This window comes from Syngnathus scovelli, chromosome 8 (assembly GCF_024217435.2).
Source record: "Syngnathus scovelli strain Florida chromosome 8, RoL_Ssco_1.2, whole genome shotgun sequence".
Lineage (NCBI taxonomy): Eukaryota > Metazoa > Chordata > Actinopteri > Syngnathiformes > Syngnathidae > Syngnathus > Syngnathus scovelli.
This window is the reverse complement of record NC_090854.1, coordinates 16917376-16938454: the sequence shown is the minus strand read 5'-3', so window position 1 is coordinate 16938454 and position 21079 is coordinate 16917376. Positions and strand designations below refer to the sequence as shown.

Genomic DNA, 21079 nt, shown 5'->3' with positions numbered 1-21079 from the left:
GGGTTTTTTTTATTTACAGGGATCCTTTAAAGACCAACTACCAAATTTGTAGAATGTATACTGTCAGCTGTTTGCAAACTTGATGAAGAATCACCTAAAAATGTATGAGACTTTGAAAAAAATCTTGATTTGGTTTCATTTATTTGCAATAAAAAATAAGTACAAGATCTCCCTTTACAAATAATTGCAGGGTAATGCAGCATGTTGAGAATCTCGCCCATGAAAGAGACAGGGAGGAGATCACAAACATTTGGAAGGACAGAAGAAGAAAAAGCACATCTACGGTACATTTAGCCTTTTTCACCGGAACATTCTCTCTAGTCATTTAAAACCACACTTGCTTGTACTTTTTTTTTTTTTTTAGTTTCAAATAACCAACAATTTTTATTTCCAGGCATCAATCAAACAGCAAGCGAGTGCAAAGTGACACGTTTTTAAGTGTTCTCGAGTTTCAAAAATAATAATGAATAAATGCTGCTACCAACACATTCAGGAAGTCTTTTGCACACGCACGCGCTCAGTATGTAAATGTACCACGCACACGCAAAGATGTGGAAAAAGGCCTCCGTGTTACATGAACACTGACAACTCACATTCAAGCATCAACAGTAGAACTGCAATACCAGAGATGAGAGGAAGGGGGTGCCAAAACGCATTACCCGCCACCGCCGCCGTTGGAGGAAAAACAAGAGCTAGCAATGATATGTGATGTGCCAAGCAAGGCCGATTATGTACATTCCAAGTTTTTTTTTTTTTTTGTCTGTACAGTTGCGATAAAAGAGTGCTTATCTTATATAGCGATAGAGTTATTCAGTAAATGGACTGAAGTTACACCTTAACGGGCGAAAGAGGACCTAAACTAAGAGGTTCATACCAAGTATTGCTTAAGCTACAACACAAAGTAGCCTTGAGCTTGTCAAAACGGGCAGCGGAAGATACCGTGTGCTAGCTAGTTCCCCAGGCTAGTTTGCAGCCTAAACGGCCAGGAGCAGAAGACAAAGTAAGGACTATTTGGAACTGAAAAGAATATTTATATGGCGTATAGTTACAGCATGAAACAGAAGAAGCTGCGGCGGTGGCGGCACATTGGCAAACGGGATTTGGACGACAATAACACGCAAAGGACATTTAGAAAAAAAAAAAAGAAAAGTGACTCGATTGACTGGGTTGTGCACAAATATTGCGGAGGCTCCGTTGCGGCCGCCCGTCCTCACCGTGGCCTCTTGCGCATGACGAAGATGAGGACCTTTCGGATGGCCAGCAGCCGGTCCTTCAAAACGCTCATGGACAGGATGGTGAGCTGGGCTCGGTTCTCCAGCGGAAGCACGGCCAGAAGCCACCAGCACCACGCCGGGCCGCTGCCGCTTGACTACGCAAAGACACGAAACGAAAAAATTCAAACCACAACAAAAAAAACAGGAGCCTCGTAAAGTAAAAACAAAAATTTAGGATCGCTATTTTCAGTGCCGTGCTGGCGGTCTCACCTGGGGGTCCGGGACTTTGCCGGGCAGGTGTCCAAAGTGACTGACGATCTGCGTTTTCATGTCGTCTTTGAGCGACGTGAACCAGCTGTTGGCCAGCTCGTAGACGGCGTCGTGCAACTTCAGCAGTTCGCCCAGCTCCTCACCTTCCACCTGCGATGAAACACACCACATTCAAATTCCAATCAAACTTTTTTTTTTTTTTTTTTGGAGGGGGGGGGTGATTGTTGAGACGCAGCCCCACCTTTTTGTCTTCAAGGTACTCAATTTTGGCAGTGTGGTAGCCGTCTCTCTGGCCGTGACTTAAGACTTTGAAGCGAGACACCCCGATGGTCTCCACCACCGAGCGTCCGTCGGGGAAAAACTTCACATCTTGGACCTGGAGAGACGACAAACTCGTTGAGATTACTTTGGAACACCAGGGAGCGATATAAGCGGAGGTGGGACCGACCTCCAGCATGCATCCGTAGTCGGCGAAGCCTTTGAGCTCGTCGGCGATGCACATGCCGAACTGCTTGGTGCCCGTCTCCATGGAGCGGCGGATCATCAGGCGGTAGCGCGGCTCAAACACGTGCAGCGGACACGGGATGGTGGGGAAGGCCATGGTGCACACGAAGATGGGCACTTCCTGGTTCAGGCTAGAGTGGGAGCAATTGGGGCAAATTGAGCGGTCGCAGTAAGAGGCGCACATCTCCAGCGGGTGAAACTCACTTGGAGAGCTCCTTCATCTCCTCCTCGTGGATCTTCTTCCTCTCCGCTAACTCGCTGGCCAGGTAGCGCTGCAGCACCTCCTCCATCAGCAGCGTCTTGTTGTAGCCTCGGGTGGACAAAAACTGGCGGGGCAAGGTACGACAATGTTTTCGATAAGGCATGATAGTTAGCTCTCCTAAATTTTGTGGGGCGAAGTTAAATTTTCCCTGCCCTCTGAAAAAGACGGCTCATACCTCAGATAGGTTCTCTTTGCACAAAGGGCAGTTGGGGTTATGGTCCAGGCAGCGCTCCAAACACTTGAGGCAGAAGGTGTGTCCGCAGGGCGTGGCCACCGGCTCGTAGAACAGCCTGGAAGACGATCACCGTGACGTTTAGCGAAGTGCGCATGTCAATTTCTCCTCTGCGGCATGAAGCTGTCAAGTCCCTCACCTCATACAGAGTGAACACTCCATGTCGCCGCTGTCCAACAAGTGGGTGGGAACCACTCTGCCCCCGCACACCGGCGCCGGCTTGACATCGCTGGAGTCATCTGCGTAAGTGGGCGGCCATTTTAAAACCTGGAGCTCCCCTTCCAGACATCTCAATGCATTTTTGTGATGTCCCTACCACGCTTGAGCAGCTTGGAAGGAGGGCTGAAGAAGCCGTCGTCACTAGGCTTCCTCTTAAGGCCAGCGGTTGGCGTCGGTACCGAGGCCAGGATGTCAGCCAGGCTCTTGCTGCTGGTGCCGCTGCCATCGGCTGGCGGCGCTGGGCTCGACTCCCACGGTCTGGAAGACGACTCGTCCGGCGAGGTGCTTTTTGTCACACTCAAGTCAGAGTCCTGGACAGAAAAAGAAATAATCAGTACGAAGGATGGATTCGCAGTTTTGAATCAATAATAGAGACATGCAAGAACTGATAAATGTGGATGTTTTTTTTTTTCACCTTTGATGATGAAGTGGGCTTCTGTGCAAGGGGCCTGAGGGTTCTCAGCAGTGCGGGGGGTTTGATGGGGCGTGAGGCCACCCCACCTTGGAGGGGGTGCAGGGGAGTGGGCATATCTTGCTTCTCAAACACGGAGGAGAAAAGCTCAGCCAGGATCTGCATTTGGGGAAAAAAAAAATAATTAGTACGGCTGCCGGCGGACAAAAAGATGGTGCAACACCGGGATTACCTTCTGAGCCTCCAGTCTGACTTTGGTCCATTTGGGTTTGAGCGCCACACACAGGAAGTACTCCTGCAGGGCCTCGTCGTTGCGCAATGCTTTGCTGAGTGCGGTGGCCTTCAGGTAGTGAGCCTACAGGCGCAAAGACAAACCAAAGAGATACTTAGGTCTTGTTGTGTTGCATATGAAGCTGACCCCCACCCAAAAAAAAAAGTCAAGCTCTCATGTCCAGAACAGCACGACTGGATTTTGCCACAGTCCTTCTCACCTTTGGCCAGAGAGGTTTGATGTGGCACAAGCTGCTGGCGTCCTGCACCGCCTGACTGGCGTTGTTCATCTCCAGGTGCAGTTCAGCCCGCTGGCACAGTAGGCGGCCTGAAGATGGCGCTGCACACACAAACACGCGAGTCGGGTCAAGTGGAAGGCAGAAGTAGGCCAGTTGGCGCATGTAACGTGACATGAGGAGGCCTCACGTGGATGGCCAGGGAAACATCTGAATAAATGCAGCCAACCTGACACAACTTGAAGTATGGTGTATGGTGTGTGTGGAGAAATAAAGCAAATTTGAGATTTAAAATTAAATGAGGTTCCTGCGAAGCACAGAAGAGCTTCCCGAAATCCTCAAAATGGAGCCTGCCCCTTGGCGAATGTGTGCGGCTGGCATGCGGCGCGAGTAAAACGACAGGAGGCGTCTCATATGTTGCCGCAATCGTCGCCAAGGCCAGCCTGACTGCTTCCTTCCCAGTCACCACCGTGGAGCAAGGCAAACAAACAGTCGATCCGTGTCGTAAACACACGCGTGCCCATTTGGCCACGTCGTACGGTTTCAGTCATTTTGGAAGGGAATTTGGAAGTCCGGCATGACGTGACGTTTTAAATCTGCGTGAAAAAATTTCTAGCGATTGAACATGTGTATGATGAACTCACTGAAGGTGATGTTTTTTGAAATCTAAAAACGCAAACGAGAATAAAAAGTCCAAAGAATTTGCATGACACCACAATCATGTTGTGTATTTTTGAAGATGATGTCAACTTTTACGGTCCAAATCACATCCATCCAGTGGGACCAGAACATCCAGTGTTTTTTCTGTTCCGCCTGGACAAAGGGAACTCGAGCCAGCCCACGTGTGACTCATGCCGTGCATCATGCATTGGTTATATATCATCTTCAGATGCGTGACCTGAATGTTACCCAACGTGCCAGCACTTATGAAACATTTACATATGAGGGGTCCAGTTACGCAGAAACGAGGCAATCGAATCGTCTGGCTGTGTATTTAATAAGTGTGACTCCTTTTTTTTTTACACAGACTTCCTTTTGGCTTGTATTTACTGCCAGTCGCTATTTTGGCCATCACGTGAAGCACTCTCTTTGAGAAATGCTGATGAATAACACTTTATGAATCTATGTTTTAAGTGCTATACATACAGAAATTTCCATTCATCGATTTGAGAATACATTAATTTGGAAGGCGTATGTTTTTCCTACAAAATCGGCTGACTGTTTGCAATAGAATAATGTCACATAACACGATTTTATACGATCTGCATCACATTATATTGTAATAAAAGAATCACCAATAAAACCTATTATTTAAGGAAATACTTTTGGTCACTAGTAATGTAAATATTAAATAGAACTGGCATTTGAACACAGTCATACATCTGTTATGGAATTTAAGTAACGTTTCAACATGCAGCAATGTTTTTCCTGACTTTTTATATTAATTGAGGTGTATTTTATGAATGAGAACCACTTGATAAACTATCAATAAAGTCGATTTAATGTGTGCTTGTTAGGTAATGATGGGGGGGCAGTCATATAACACGTCCCGTGTGGACAAAGCTCACTAGCGCCACCAGCTGGTGACACCCTGAATTGAGCGAGGTGAAAGTAGGTCACTTGTTGCAAATAATGAAAGATTTAAAAAGTTTGGCTTTTCCCTTACCCATTGCCACCGCCTCGTCGTATTTCTGCAGGGCCTCCGTCAGGTTCCGGTTTTGCCAGAGCACCTCGCCGTCGATCCACAGCCCGCGTGCTCGGCTCTCGGTGGCGAAGAGTTTCTCAAGCAGGCCGCCGAGCACCACGTCCAGCCGGCGGCCGTTCGGCAGGCCGTCCTTGCGGGCCAGGGCTCGCTTGCAGAGCATACAGTCCGTTACGGAGTCGGGCTCCAGGCAGCGCCTGCAGAAGGTGTGCCCGCACTCCACTGTGGAAGGTTCGTGGAGCAGGCATCGGCACAAACCGCACGAGAACAAGTCCAGGGGGTCGTCCTCAACGCTTCCCCCATCGGCGTCTTCGTCCTCATCCCTGCCAGCAGTGCTCCGGAGGCCCGGCTCCTTCTCTCGGAGGCTCCGAGCAATGCTCTCCACCAGAAGTGGCAGCTCCTCCGGCCGCAGCTTTCCCAAGCTGGCCGCCACGCAGTACGAGTCCAGCGCCTCGGAAATTCGCCCGGCGCGCACCAACGAATCGGCCTTGCGTAGGCACAAGCCCCGGTCGGGTTGTTGGAGATCGGCCAGTTGCGAGCTGTAGATCTCGGCGGCCAAGTTGAAATCTCCGGCGCGAATGGCCTCCCCTGCCACTTCCAGCATCTCGGGGCAGATGCCCAGGGCAGACGGGTGGGTGAGGGGGTGCATCGGCATCTCGATCTCCATGATTAATATAAAAAAATAAAGACTATTTACCTATTTTCAATTAATAAAAAAAACTACGCGTTATAGGAGTAATCGCATCTTCACGATGTCCAACCGAACACCCGAATATGGTCGTGTACTTGCCATTGGAAGTGAATTCGGATTCATGCTGGATTCAACACACCAAATTCTTACGTCCCCATTTTTTCAACGAGTAAAAGAAGCCGGGGGAGGTTTAGCGAATAAGAAGCTTAAAATAATATCCACCGAACGCAGCAGCGTCAGGAAAAAAACTAAGTCAAGTTTGACAATAACTTATAATGGGGTACCGTTAAAAATATTAACATTTAAATGTCACCCCGGTTGTTGTTATTGTTAATACAAGAGCCATGTTAGCAACATGCTAACAGCGAGCAAATGTCAACCGAGCAGCTCCAATCCAACTCGCACGCGACGTCCACTAACAAATCCGAAGTCTCGAACGTCAACGCGACTTGAAAGTTATCAAGACGTCCTCCTCAAATGGAAAAGAAAATTAAACAAAATAGCTAAAAGTCGCTGTTTTTCTGGTCGACTTTCCACAGATAAGTTAGCCCAGCCCAGACTGCTTTCGACGTCGACCCAGACGAGAAGAAGCTCAGTGCTCGTTTGCTTCTCGCAGCAATTTGCCATGGTCCCATTCGCCTAAATGAACCACGTGACGCGAAGGTAGCTCCCTCATTGGCCGGCTGCACGTCTCACTTATATAACGTGCTTGTGTTATTGTATAACACAGCTCTCGCCACTGTATGAATATCACGATTACCCATACGTGCATACATTATTTATAGATATGTATCACACATCATATTCACGCGAGGGCATTAACGTTTCATCATAAAAAATGATTGTGTTATGATCACCTAAAATGACGACACTCAGCGCTCTCAATGCTGCATTGTTTTATGTAACGCTTTTATATAAGCTGCGTTACAAGTGCACTTTCTTTTCTGGACCATGTTGTATACGCGAAGTTATATGACAAACAGCGACCCAATTTTTGTAACTTCGTATGTCATTGTGTAACTAAAAAAACATGTTACGTGAACATTAACTAACCCTGACCCGAGCCCAGTATAACCGCCCCCCTTCACACTTAAAAAAAAACATCACCGCCTCCTTGCACAATTTAAAAAACAACAAAAGCCTACAAAATTTTAAATCCATCAAAAAAAACGTTTCTTCAGCACACAACGTGCAGTGGATATTAAAATTCTATGTAAATTGTGTGCAGTAGATATTTAAAAAAAACAAAAACATAAAAATGAAATCTTTTTGATTTGCACAAGTCTACACACCCTATGTCTGGGACTGTGTTTGAGCGTTCAAATTCGTGTTAAATGGGGGTCAATTGGGGTCAACACGCAGAAGATGAGAGACTATGGTTGCTTGTACTCAGTACTTACCGGAGATTGGTGCCGATCAGTCATTGTTCGGGTTGGCAGCCTCACTACCCCCCCCCCCCCCCCCCACACACACACACACACACTCTTTTCATCAATTTTGGAGGGACGTCCAGTTCTTGGTAATGTACCATTTTCTCTCCACCCGATGAAAACTGTCCTCACCTCATTTTCAATGCTTCGGAAGCTCATTGCAATGTGATCACAAACATTTTAAGAAAACCCCACGAGAATATCTGAACTCTGTTTGGGGTTAATCAGGGGCACTTTAAATGGCTGACTCTTGTGAACACAGCCACATCCCTTGTAATAAGTGGGTGTGCCAACTTGTGCAACTACATAATCTCTGTTATACTTTGTGAAATTATTTGCGGTAATTAAGCAGGTTGAAATGATGAAAAAGAAATTAAATGATAGGTAGCCTTTTTTTCTTTACATCTTCCATTATAGCTTTGTGTGTGTGCGCACATACACATGTGTGTGTGTATGCACGTGTTGACTGCACTCTCATGACTCAACTCCCCATGGAGATAGTTGATAGGTGTGTGTATGTGTGTGTGTGTGTGTGTGTGTGTGTGTTTGTGAAAAGCTGGTGAGGTGCATGTGTTTTCTCTGAATGGATTCGCAGTCACGTGTCGCTGTGGATTATTTCAGTTAACTCAAACATATTGTTTATTAAAAATTATTCACCTTCCAGAATTTGGTGGTTTTGAAAATGCTTTGCCTCACAACACTTTCACTATTTTATCTCTCTGTTTTACAAATCTAAAATTTTGTGCCTCCCAATATTTTATGGCCTTGAAAACATTTTACCTTCCAATACTTTATCTTTCCCAAAACTATACACATTTCCAAATTTTTCCACATTTCAAAATTTAACACCTGAAATTTGACGGGCCTGAAAATGTTTTTACAGTTAACACAACCACCGCTAGATGGCAGTGTAAGCTCTTGTTTTTACATTTTTCCTCTTTTTTGTTTTACAGACACTACTGCTACTTTTATACTTGCACATTAACAAACATTCACTAAGAATAACCATACTAATGCAGCATCATTCATTTACTTGAGTGCTTGGGGTTATTTTTGGTTTCTAATTTCTTCCATAAAGACAGACAAAGTACTGCAATGGCCTGTACAATTACAAAATGGAGTGAGTTGTCCTCTCGACCTTTGAGATGTATAAAAGGCCTTCACAGCCAGCCATGCAATCTCCCACATGTCATCCGTTCACGCCGCCTGTCATGCGGTGAGGACGCCTGTTCCCAGCAAAATTCTTTAATTGGCCAGCGTGTTGCACAGGACCTTTACAGCAGCCGAGAAAAAAATGAATCTTTCAGTCTGACTCGCTCTTGACCATTTCATTTCCGGCGTGCCTAACGAATATTTCGATAAGCGAGCAATACAAACGTGCAATATTTCGTTTAGTGCCAAGAAAAGTTTGTTGGTGTAATAAAAAAAGTGTTTTTGTGATCAAAACAAAACTTTATGAGAAGAGCCTAATACAATTTGCTTTGATTCAGGACTTCATATACTGCATAGTAAACTGATAAGAGTATGAACACTTATCATTTAGAGCAAGAAGTTAACACAAGTGATATCAAAATTTAAAATCTAAATAAAAAAAAGATGAGCTACGTATGTATCAAAAATGAGACATAAACAAGAAGACGTATGTCAAAAAATTAACATGACGCATTCAACCACCCTAAAAAAAAAACTGGCAAAAATTAGACCAACAAAAACGCAGCCCGCGTGTCAAAAATGAAACAAGTAATAAAAGACATATAAATTGCATAAAGCTAATTCTCAATTTGATGATTGACTTTGAAAAAGGGCCCCTTTATCGAAGCTTTTGTGGCAAAGCTCTCAGGGTCACCGAGTATTTTTTACGACGTCCATCAAGCTCTGATGTTAGCCACACGTCGATGCCCTCTGGCTTATTAAGACCATAAGTCAGCGCACTTGGTCGCCTTTCCGTCACGCGGGAGCGCTTAAAAACAAAAAAACCACAGCCATCGATTGGTATTTTTCCCGGCTGCCATTTTCGGTTATCAATGAGGAACTTTAACAGAACACGCCGCCATTAATGGGAGTAAAACATGAAAAGTTAGCGTCCCTGTTGTATTGGAATTTAGCATTTGAATCACAAGCGGGCGACATCTTGAATCTCAAATTCGTACAGCGAGAAAGTATCGTAATTATGAGGTTGTTAAAACATGTCTAGGCATGTCCATGATTACATTTTCCCGCCATAAAAACATGGCGCTATTGATTGGCACTTGCAATAATGTGATGGAAGGCCTCGCTCGACTTCACTAATCCCGTTTTTGTCGTCGTTTGCCACGTTCTCGATTCAAGCGCCGCTTAATTGCTTGTGCGCCAACACAACGTATACGTTTTGGCGTGGTGAAGCGGAGACAAAGGCGTACTTAGCCAGATGGAACGCTGGCATTAAGGCGCTTAATTGGGTTTGTCCTGACAATGACGACAAAAGTGCGACCTTTGCGCCATGACGGAGAAGGTGGACCCTTGTTGGTAATTGTAATAATTGCAAAGTTTGTTCAAGGTCACTTGGAGTGTTAAAAAATCGCGGTCGGCCATTTTGTTTTGAAGGCGTTGTATTCTGGGGGAATATTTTCAAAATATTTAGTTTACTCGACATGAAATTCAGGAGGCACGTGTGTGTGATTTGTGTGATTGCCATGGGTGACACACACACACTTTTTACCTTGTGACGTCAATCCAGATCAAATGTCGTCAATGGATCATCTTAATTTCCCAGAAAGAGGCGTGGCCGCTCATCTCGTCATCATAGAGGGAAGATCACGGAGTATCTTAAAGGGAGGAGGAGGAGGACCCACACACATGCATGCGCACACACACACGCGAGAGAACCCAGAGGAGATCGCACCCATCAGACGGAGAAGTTTGGAAAAGCAAAGCGAAGGGACGGAAAGAAGGACTTTTAGTTTGGCGACATGAACGTTCCGTACATGACACAGCTTGCACTTTTTTGTTTGTTTTGCTGCGGATGCTGGCAATCCACAGGTAAGTTGGTATTTTTGGGGTTTGAGGATTCAGCTGGTCAAAGTTGGCTTTCATTTTGCAGTAAGGATTAAAAAAATAATAACGATGCGTATTTCGGTTTGAATATGTGGTGACGTGTGCTTTTCATTCAGACGCTAGTCGTTACCAGAGATTGGAAGATGGACTTCTGTTCAGAACGGTGATAATTGCTCAATATTGATGTCGTCTTATTTTTGCTTTCTGGTTCATTTCTTCTTCTTTAACCATGACATGAAATTGACTTGCGGTTTGGTTGTAGGTTCGAGAAGACGAACCCGCTCAACTATCGTGGCGAGACGACAGCGAGGTTGGTCGGACGCGTTGGCTAATGTGTGTTGGTAACTTCAACAAACTAATATGAATTACATTTGTTCGCAGCAGCAGCAGCAAGCGCAGAATCTTTTCAAACGGGTAAGTTCTTTCATTTTGATATCCTGCTTCGTTACTCACGTGGAAATCAAACCAAGACGACGTCTTGTGGGTCTACGCTAAGTTGCTGAGACTAACTGGCTTTAGTCACTTAATTAAAAAAAAAAAAACTTCTCTTCCCCAGTTCCTGTTTCATTATTCAAAAGCAAGAACCTCTGCTGACTCGGAGGAGAACATGGTGAGTGGACCGGAATTAGAACCTGATGTTGTAATTATCGATAATTGGTCGCATTTTCTCCCGCAGTCCGACTCTGTTCACCCTCTGATGCGACTTTCACCCAAACTGTCTCAACGGAGGAAGAAGACGGTGGTGCTCCTGGTAAGACAAAATGTCTACTTAGCACTTTGTGTTACAAACTAACCATGTCTCTCTTGCTTTTGCCTCACGCAGAATATTTGAGAGCGGTCGCCGCGACATTACGCTTGACAAAACAAAGCTCAAAAAAAGGGGAGCGGTCATCTGCGGATGTCAGAGTGCGGACGCGGTGTTCCGGGTGAAATGACAGCACGCTTGATGCTTGTGAACGTGACTCAGACGTGTTGCACATTAAATACTCGCACTATGACTGACTTTGGCTTTTATTTCAACGCAAAGGCTTACATGCATGATTGTTTCCCTGGTGGAGGTTGGCTCATTTCAAATTGATGACAAGTTTAACAACCTGCCAATGTATTTTCTTTAATTACACTCGAGCGGACCGGGTAGTTTTTGACACTATTGAAATGTATTGATAAAAAAAAAATCCTTGTAAGTCAACATAGGTAAAAAGATAGTTGCCGATTTGACCGAGCACATGATCGTTAACCCGGCCGGCGGAGGTTTCAGCAGACGACTTAAATAAGGTATGAAATGTGTTAATTTAAAAAAAGGGTGGGCGGTGGAGGTGTCAATCTTCGTCCGAGTCGTCGCTGTGGTTACGCGTGGGGAGAGAGCACCTGATGGAGGACATCATCTCATCGCGGATCTGCTTGTGGGGGTTCTCCTCCAGATCCGTCTTGACGGCGCCGCATTCGGACAGCCTCCACTCGAGCTCTGAGAGCAAACACAGACCGAGTGATGCAAAGATGAAGTATTCAATTCATAAAATAATATTTTGAAATAGAAGAAGGAACAATAGGTGCGTCCACATACTGACCTTCTACCGTGAGGTTCATGCCGCCGAAGACTAGTGGCCCTATAAACTGTGCCTTCATGTTGCCCTCGCAGTAGACAAAAATGGTGGGCAGGTTTCTGTCGGGGTAGTTGGCGATGCAGGTGGTGGAGATGGACTTGAGGAACTTTGTCTGAGGGAACTTGCGAGCCAGCACGCTCAGGTGCTGGTTGATCAGGGCGCATAGGGGGATGCTGGCCAAAAACAAGACGATTAGCATTTCATGTTGGACAGTGGTGACAGGACCAGAGCATTTTTCTTTTCAAATTAAAAACAAATTAACTGGGATACTTGTCAAAAGTCCGCACAATTACTACTTACCCCTGCTTGTAGAGATGCAGCACCACCCAGATGCCTTCTCCCGCCTTATTCACCTCTTGGACATAATCCTGACCAGAGATTTCTGTCAGTTCTCCAAATATGTTCTTCATCTGTGAGGACTTCCACTCGGCCAGACGCTTTTGTCTATACACGCGTGCACACATTCACACAAATGGCATATAGCAAACCATTCGTTACTTGCAACTGCCATAGCTGTAATATATGAAACAACATAATAATCTAATAACATTGGTAAATAGTTTAAATGTATGCATTGTGACTAGTTCATATTTACATTGTAAGAATTTGGGATGGCCTCACCTGTACATTTCAATGGCGGCTTCGTCGTCCTCTTCAAATTCGTCTTCATTCTCCTCCAGCTCCTCCAGCGTCATGCTTTCGTATGTTTTCACTGCGCACACCAGGAGACAGGTGTTTTTAAAATATCTTTGTAAAAATAATAAATAAAAATTCCAAAAATGATATTTGTAACCTGTCGCCACCTGCAGGCTACAAGAAGCAGTGCAAATTTAAATCACGTCTCCACTAAAGTATTTTTCCTGCTAAAATGAGTTGATAAACGATTCTTTAGAACAAAATTCTTTACCGACAGACTGCTGCTGGCGAGCTAATTCTTCCTCCTCCTCGTCATCTTTCGGGACTTCTTTCGGTGGAAGTATCCCTTTTTTCCTCAAAATGTCATTCCACTCGGTGTCCTCGTTGGGGTCCTGTGAGACGAACAAATAGTACATTTCGACCCCATAAGTGCCAAAGGACGCCGATTGAGTTGTTTACAAGAAAACACACAGTATTGCTGAAGCAACACGCTAAACTAAATTTGAGAAAACGCTACACGTGACAACTACTACTAGTTCAATTTACATTAACGCCTTAAAGTGTTAACTTAAATGTTCTAACCTGCATTTTGGCACGCTGAAGTTTTCTTAAATAATCACACCACTCCTCTTGGCATGACCGGAAACTGAAAGAGAGACGACAAAAGGAATCCGGTCAGAAACAAAAAACTAATTTTTTTCCAAGACTGTCAATATTCCTTATCATTCGACTTAAACTAAACTTAAGTAATACATGTTTCTCCTAAACACACTTTTTGCCTTTTTAGTATTGATTGGAAAGTTTAAATGTGTTCAAATTTGTAGTTAAATAAAGTAAACTTTCAGGGGACAATAATAAACGTAGTACCAATTTCCGCTTTAGCCCTAAACACGTCCATATAAGGCATGGCAGCCTGGCATTCCATTTGTGGCAGCTGAAAACGTCATTGGACATGTGCCACATGCTTCATCCTATATATATATAGTTAATATTATATAGGTCGCAAAATAAACACAATAATACTTTTTGCTGAATTATTAAGAATGTTATTTACACGAAATATTAAAATAATAATAAGAACGTTTTAATCCCCCCAAAAACACACAAAGTGAATATTGTGATAATGCATTTGTGTGACTACCAGACACGGCCAGCGATTGGGCATGTGACACTGGAAAATCCAATCAAAGGAGAGCAAATATTCCTTTGCGGAAGTACAGTGAGAGCGGCTCAAATGGGGAAGTAGGGAAAGTACAATCACAAGCGCTCATCTTCATCCTCTTTCGGCTAGTTCTTTTGTCCTGACTCTATCCCTGACGTGGAGTAAAAATATAAATGCTGTAAACGCAAGGGTACGGATTTTTATTAAATGACGTCACTCATAAATTATTCAGACGACGGCGCTTTCTGAAGAGAGGAACGGAGTGACACATCTTGCCCGAGAACCTAAGAAACAATCTTGGATCGGCGTGTCCAGCTGTTGAGTTTCGCTCGACTTGAGCAAGTCTAACGTCATTGTTCGAAGTTCGAACCTCGCGTGGCAAGCAATGAAGCCAGCCGCTTATTCGCCGCTGTAGACCGGCGGGGTGGACTTCCCAGTCCTCCCCTCCGGTGATCCCACCCTGCTGAGAAATGTGGCTGAACCCGGAGGAAGTGGCTCTGAAAAACGCGCTGAAGCTGTGGGTCACCGAGCGGAGCAACGACTTCTTCCTGCTGCAGAGAAGGAGAGGCCGCGGGGAACCCGCCGGGAAAATCAGCGGTCGGTAGAAGTCGAGATACCGGGCAAGGAGGGCGTGAGGGTGGGGAGTGGGTGGGTCGATGCGCTCTTGAAAACAAAAATCCTGCACTTGAAAATCCCCCAAAAATATTAAGAAGTCGACTTGAATCCAATTTAAATGTTACTTTTAAAGGGCTGCAAACTTGGCGTATGATTGACCCAATGAGTCAAATTTCAGCCGTGCTTCTTGTAATTATTGCCTGACTGTGGATTTAGTGTCACTTCCAGACAATAATTAACCCTTTGCAAATTTTTAAAGTTCCTTCAACTCACTTTAATTTATCAAGCACCTTAAATCATGCTCATTCAACATTTGAATATTGGCTGCTTATTAGAAGTGACCTCATGCTCACCTCTGTTAACACTGCAGCTCTGCTTATCTTTAGACTTTAACATCATAGTTTCTCTCAGTGTAAATCAGCCAGCTGTTCATATTTTGAGATCACAATACAGAAGAGCTCACTCACATTTTTTTTTTCATGATTTACACTTGATGGGTGGCCACTGGCTGGGGCAGGGAAAACATTCTGGAATGTTTCCCTTCCCTCAGAAGCCTTTGTGCATGTTGCCAGGCTACGGCATCACGCCTTCAAGCGGCTCAACTTGGACAGTTAAAATGACTCCAGAGTCTAAAACAACAAGATCACATTTTTTTTCTCCATGTGAGTGCTTAAAAATGAAGAAAATTTAGCACAACAAAAAAAGTTAAAGCACTTTAAGTTTGTATACACCCGACGAACATTAGTAACTTGTGCAATCTTAAGCCTACGTATGGTCAAAAGGTGTTGTGTTGTGTGCAGGCCTCCTGGTGGGGGCGCTAGACACGGTGCTGGACTCCAATGCCAGGGTGACACCCTTCCGAATCCTCCTCCAGATCCCGGGCTCGCAGATTAGTTGGATCATCGCTGGCGGTAAATCCATACAACACATATTGATGATTTGGTTGTGTACGTTTTATATTTTTGTTGTCCGTCTTTGCAGGAGCCACCATGGAGGAAGTGAACAAGCACTGGGATTGGCTGGCACACAACCTGCTGCACTCGCTGTCCGTCTTTGAGAACAAAGAGGACGGAGCCAGTTTTGTCCGAGGAAAAGTCAAGGTGGGAGACAAAACCCAGGTCAACCACGAATCCAGAGTCCAAAGAAAAAGCCACATACGACATACGTGTGTCAGGGCCTGATCGCGGAGGAGTCGCGCGGTCGCCAAGCTGCCCAGGAGGACGACCCGGAGAAGTTTCGCGAGGCTCTGCTGAAGTTCGAGCGCCACTTTAGACTGCCGTCGTCGGAGAAACTGGTCACCTTCTACTCGTGCTGCACGTGGAAGGGGCGTGTGCCGCGCCAGGGCCTGCTCTACCTCAGCATCAACCACCTGGCCTTCTACTCATTCCTGCTAGGCAAAGAAGGTACCCATGATTTGATTTGTTTTTAATAAATGCGTGATTATAATCAAAGCCATCTATGCGTTGCCTTTTGTTTCCCGTGGCCTCCTTTCTCAGTCAAGTTTGTCATTCCCTGGGCGGAGGTGATTCGGCTGGAGCGGGTCTCCGGCGGATTCATGACAGAGGGCATCCGGGTGAGCACCAGGCAACGGCAACGGGACTTCTCCATGTTCCTCAACTTGGACGAGGCTTTTGGGGTGGTGGGCCAGCTGGCCGACATCGCCCTGCGTCGCTTGCTGGACAGTGAAGGCCTGGAGCTGGACCGGGTGCTGCAGCAGCCGGCTCGCATCACCAAAAGGTCAGACTTGCTCGTTTGATAAATTCTTCTTCTTCAAGCTGCTCCACATGACATGGCTTCTTGAGACTTTGACCCCCATGTGATCTTCCATTCAGGGTTCTGGAGGAGCAGGCGTTGCGAGAGTACGTTCTGGCCCTGTTCCGCCTCCCCCGCAGCGAGAGGCTCCACGAGGTGGCGTCGTGCGCCGTGTGGACGCCGCACGCCCGCTGCCACACGGCCGGCACGCTCTACACCACCGACAACTACTTGGGCTTCTCCAGCCGAGAGGAGGGCCAATGCATTCTCCTCATACCCCTCACGGAGGTGAAGATGTCAGCTCGCCCGTCACGGGTATCGATAGCCGCTGCTAAGTCGTGCTGAAGCGCTGACGTGCTGCCAGGTGCTGTCAGTGGAGAAGGCGGAGAGCACATGCACGCTTCCCAACCCGGTGATTGTGAGCGTGCGCTCCAAGAAGGCCTTCCAACTCATCGAGCTGCAGGAGCGCGACGAACTGGTGGAGAGCCTGGACTGCAGGCTGCGCTCGCTGCACCTCAAGCAGTCGGCCTTTCGCACCAGCCGGCGTGCCAAGAGGACCTCGGTATGCTAATTCAGTAATTATTTAGCAACATTTAGAGTTGACGCAGGGAAACTTATGTTGTTGTTCCTGCATCAGAGCTGCCTCAATCCTTACTACACCTTCTACTACGACACGGTGTGCTCGGATGAAGAGGAGCTGGAGGAGCAGGTGCTTCGGAATACCGTCAATAGCGAAGCTCTCATGACTGCCTTCCATCACAACACCCCAGGAAGTAACAACAACGAGGTAAGCGAAAGCAGCACAAATGTCGCTATGGCAACACGTCTCATATCCAATTGATGTCGTACGTTTTCATGGGTTTGCTTAGCATACGGAGGTGCTGAAAGAGAAGATGTGGGAGGAACACTTTGCCGAGTTTGGCCGTGGCGTCCACATGTTTCGCACCGACAAGCTCCAGCGGCTGATTGCTCTGGGCATACCCGAGTCGCTTCGAGGCGAGCTCTGGATGACGCTCTCGGGTAAGAAGCGCAACGACAGATGCTAAAATGCTAGCTATGCTAACATATAGCAAGAGGGAGTGAAAAGTGCTCAGGCAGTTGCCTACAATTTCAAATTTTAACATGCCCAATGCATTTATTTTAAACCCCCAGACACAACCTCAGATTTGGATTCGGACCCGGGCTACTACGCAGCTTTGGTGCAGACATCCATGGGTCAGAGCAGCCTGACCACGGACGAAATCGAGCGGGACCTCCACCGCTCCCTACCGGACCATCCTGCCTTCCAGAACCCCACCGGCATTGCGGCACTCCGCCGCGTACTCACCGCCTACGCCCACCGTAACCCGAAGATCGGATACTGTCAAGTATGACATCTTACTTTCTGTCCATAATTGTTGTCAGCAGTTGCTTTGCTAACACATAACCTTCTGATGCTAGTCAATGAACATCCTGGCATCCGTGCTGCTGCTGTACGCCAAAGAAGAAGAAGCTTTCTGGCTGTTGGTGGCCATTTGTGAGCGGATGCTTCCTGACTACTTCAACAGGAGGGTCATCGGTAAGCGGCTTTGGATTTAACATTTGCATTAGTGCTGGGAAATGTCCGCATCGTTGGTCCGTTTTCCACTGCGCAGGTGCTCAGGTGGACCAGTCGGTGTTCGAGCAGCTCATCAGCGAGCGTCTCCCTGATCTGGCTGATCATTTTCCGGACCTTTCCACATTGTCGTCGGTGTCTCTGTCCTGGTTCCTGACCATCTTTGTCAGCGTGCTGCCCTTCCAAAGTGCTGTGTGCGTGGTGGACTGGTTCTTCTTCCACGGCATCAAGGCCATCTTTCAGCTGGCTCTGGCCGTGTTGGAGGCCAACGCTGCCAGCCTCTGCGCCCGTGTGGATGATGGACATGCACTTATGGTCCTTGCAAGGTACTTCCGAGAATCGATGTTTGTTTGTTGGTCGAACCGTACAGATAGTGACCATGAACTACTTGTTTGCGTCATCATCTTAGCATCAATCGGTTACATGAATGTCACCTACTAACCTGTTGCAGTTTTCTGGAGCATGTTGGAAGTGACCAGTCGTCTCCTGGTGAGTTCTCTCAATCCCCTTCAAATGGCAGCGGCAACAACATGATGGATGCTCCCGCTGCGGGCCAAGCTAACATAACACAGCTCATCACTGACGCCTATGAAGTGAGTCACCAGCAGCTAACAAAGGAGCGAGAATACAAATACAATTATGTTGTCATGTATTTAGTCAGAAGTTGTATAAATATAAAATGATCATGTATGCCGTCCTCTTTTTGGGGTTTGCTAATATCAATACCAACAATGACACCAGCCTACTCAAGAAGCCCAGTCCACTTAAAACAGATTGTTAAAAAAGTGATAGTGGTTCAAAAACATTTTTAAATAGGTTAATACCTAGCATCTGGGCTGCGTTTTTTAAAATGATTTTTAATGTAATCAAATTTGGTCTTACATCTCACCCGAGTGCGATGAACTCGCGAGATCTCGTGGAAGTCATAAAAAACATGGCCGCTAATCTGTGTTAGCAACTTTAGCTCAGTCCGTCGAGGGACAACGGGGCCCCAAAATGTCACCGAGCGACAACACACGCTTCCAAATCACCTAACAACGTATTCATAAACATAACGCGACCCATTTGCTGTAATATTGAATTGTATTACTTTAATCGTCGAGAGAGCGGCGTAAGTGTCTTACCTTGGTCACACGCAGTTCGAGCGGCGCGCACCCGCGTACGTAGTGACGTCACAGAGGCACGCGCATTAACACGCGTCACAAATAGACAGATATAGTCATTAAAAAAAAAAAAGCAAAAGGAATATAGATGGAGCTTTCATCTACCTAATAGCTGAATAATTTGTTTTTTTTCCTCCCAAAATAAAATTCTATAAATGTGTGTTCTGGGTCAGAGGTTCGGGGATTTGACGGTGAGGAAGATCGAGAGACTTCGCTGTCGACACAGAATTCAAGTTCTGCAGGCACACGAGGACACAACCAAAGAAAACGCTGTGAGGAATGATGAAAATGTTCATGCTAATGAGAAGACAAATTCACAGGAGTGTTTTCTCAGTTAAGAGTGGTGACGCCAGATGTTTCCATCTCTGCGGAACACCTGGCTGACATCTATGACCTCTTCAAGGTAAATCGGACATTTTTTTTTACTTCTACCTTAGAAACAAAGATCGGTATTGTTCTTGAACAATTTTTCTCTCTAAGCTTATAACGGTATTGCTTCCACCCAGACGGAACATTTCATCAGCCTATACTGGGGCGACATCAGCGCGGTGGCTGCGGCCGAGGCGGCGTCTTGGCGGCGCGGCGTCTCGTACTTGGAGCGCCAGTACCGACTGGACCTGCCGCAGTTCAAGAGCCTGTACGGGCTGCTGACCCCTTGGCCGGCGGGGGGTTGCCATGGCGACACTCTGGCCCACCGCACCTTCAATTTGTTGGACTCGGACAGACAACATCTGCTCTCATTCAGGGACTTTGCCCTCTGGCTTGGTGAGTAGGGTGTGACGACTATTGATTTAAAATGTTTTTTATTTTTTGCTTTATTAACTTTTATCTCAACTAATTCAATCAAAATAGTTTTTTTCTCAGCAACATTTTTCTTGAAAAATGTTCCTGTTTGCCGTTTCAGACACTTTGTACTGCGGGGAGCTGAGCGACAAGGTGAAGCTACTTTACCGTCTTCACTTACCACCCGGTGAGTCTTGACTGAAGCATTGAAATTCACCGCCATCTTTGTTGGTGACATCACTCTTGCCTTCCGCAGCTCTGACGGACAGCGAGGAGCGCTCGTCTGAGATGAACATTCCTTCTGTGTCGTCTGACAGACCTCTCCGCGTGGGCGTGGCTTCCGGTAGGGACGGAGCTGGAGATGTGGACTTGATTTTCCACTTGCTTACCGAGTTGTTTCTGCTAAAGAAAAGGCTGATGGGAAAGAGGAGGCCAAGGACTACCAGGAGCAGCTGAAGCTGATGCTGCGGGATTTAGTCATGGCCAAAGAGAAGGAGAAGGATGTCCAGCAGCCGCTCCCCCTCATGAAGCAGGTACAGTTTAATATTTCATTCTTCTGGATAGAAGAAAAGGATTTAACTAGGACTTCAAAAACGATATAATGGAACTGCATCTTGTCAGCACGAGTTCATCCAGTTTTGTAAGACGCTGTGCAGCCTGTTCCACGGTGACCCCGAGGAGAACGAGCTCTTCCAGGCAATCGCCAAAGTCACAAGCCTCGTCTTGCAAATTGGCGAGGCCACTACCAGGCCCCCGGGACCGAACCGGGACCTTTCGGGGCCGCCAGACAGTGAGTGGATCATCAGCCTGGCCCAAATTCTGGCATCTCTGCTGACTGAGCAAACGCTGGTCAACTTCTTGGAGAGGGCGTGCGATCTGACGAGCCGCATCGCCACCGCCAAGGAGAAGCAGTACCAGCAGAGGGCGCCGCTGCTCGCCCTGCAGCACGCCCAACGCTAAGGCCACCCGACATTCTGGTTCGACCTAGTAGACTGAGCGCAACTAACCGGACACGCCTTCCGTTTTTCACTGTGAGTCAATTCCGATGTTTTTCCACACAAATATTTTCTAACTTGAGTGTTTAATGCATGCACCTTCTCACTTTTTTTTTTTTTTCAATCTAGAGCCAAAATGTGCAAAAACTTTTATCATGAAAGCAAAACACTGGATTTGTCTTTTGAAATAAAATTTAATCTGCAGACAACTGGAGTCTCTAATTTTTATGTTGTAATTGCTTTTGTAATATTTTCTTGTAACATTTAAAAAAATATATTAAATAAACCTGCAGTACTTTA

At 46.3% G+C, this 21079-nt stretch overlaps 4 protein-coding genes across 5 annotated transcripts; 2 read left to right on the top strand and 2 right to left on the bottom strand.

The window, feature by feature from the left end:
* Positions 1–124: 124 nt before the first annotated feature.
* lonrf2 (LON peptidase N-terminal domain and ring finger 2) lies at positions 125–6636 on the bottom strand. Its single transcript, XM_049728599.1, has 12 exons — positions 5286–6636; positions 3605–3723; positions 3346–3468; positions 3117–3272; positions 2799–3012; positions 2622–2721; positions 2426–2540; positions 2193–2314; positions 1933–2119; positions 1726–1860; positions 1485–1634; positions 125–1369 (listed from the first exon to the last, which is right to left on the bottom strand). The coding sequence occupies exons 1-12, from the start codon at positions 5986–5988 to the stop codon at positions 1211–1213; spliced, it is 2283 nt and encodes a 760-aa protein (XP_049584556.1). The 5' UTR covers positions 5989–6636; the 3' UTR covers positions 125–1210.
* A 3170-nt stretch (positions 6637–9806) lies between these two features.
* Positions 9807–11473, top strand: nms (neuromedin S). 2 transcript variants are annotated; one of them, XM_049728664.2, is made up of 7 exons: positions 9809–10460; positions 10592–10638; positions 10738–10785; positions 10860–10889; positions 11032–11085; positions 11152–11226; positions 11299–11473. In XM_049728664.2, the coding sequence occupies exons 1-7, from the start codon at positions 10391–10393 to the stop codon at positions 11305–11307; spliced, it is 333 nt and encodes a 110-aa protein (XP_049584621.1). In that variant the 5' UTR covers positions 9809–10390; the 3' UTR covers positions 11308–11473. The 2 variants fall into 2 exon arrangements, with proteins under 2 accessions (XP_068507694.1, XP_049584621.1); XM_068651593.1 differs by having other exon boundaries at positions 9807–10460; positions 11032–11226.
* pdcl3 (phosducin-like 3) lies at positions 11471–18422 on the bottom strand. The gene is made up of 7 exons (XM_049728659.1): positions 18281–18422; positions 13298–13361; positions 12987–13107; positions 12701–12791; positions 12380–12523; positions 12044–12252; positions 11471–11940 (listed from the first exon to the last, which is right to left on the bottom strand). Exons 2-7 carry the CDS (start codon positions 13301–13303, stop codon positions 11795–11797), a joined length of 717 nt encoding a protein of 238 aa, XP_049584616.1. The 5' UTR covers positions 13304–13361; positions 18281–18422; the 3' UTR covers positions 11471–11794.
* Positions 13966–20988, top strand: LOC125973890 (TBC1 domain family member 8). The gene is made up of 20 exons (XM_049728589.2): positions 13966–14474; positions 15293–15403; positions 15474–15592; positions 15667–15895; positions 15989–16229; positions 16325–16532; positions 16609–16806; positions 16882–17031; positions 17114–17264; positions 17397–17611; positions 17685–17802; positions 17879–18164; positions 18290–18431; positions 19175–19273; positions 19336–19404; positions 19508–19766; positions 19906–19971; positions 20041–20127; positions 20193–20317; positions 20406–20988. The coding sequence occupies exons 1-20, from the start codon at positions 14348–14350 to the stop codon at positions 20742–20744; spliced, it is 3339 nt and encodes a 1112-aa protein (XP_049584546.1). The 5' UTR covers positions 13966–14347; the 3' UTR covers positions 20745–20988.
* The last annotated feature ends 91 nt before the right edge of the window (positions 20989–21079 follow it).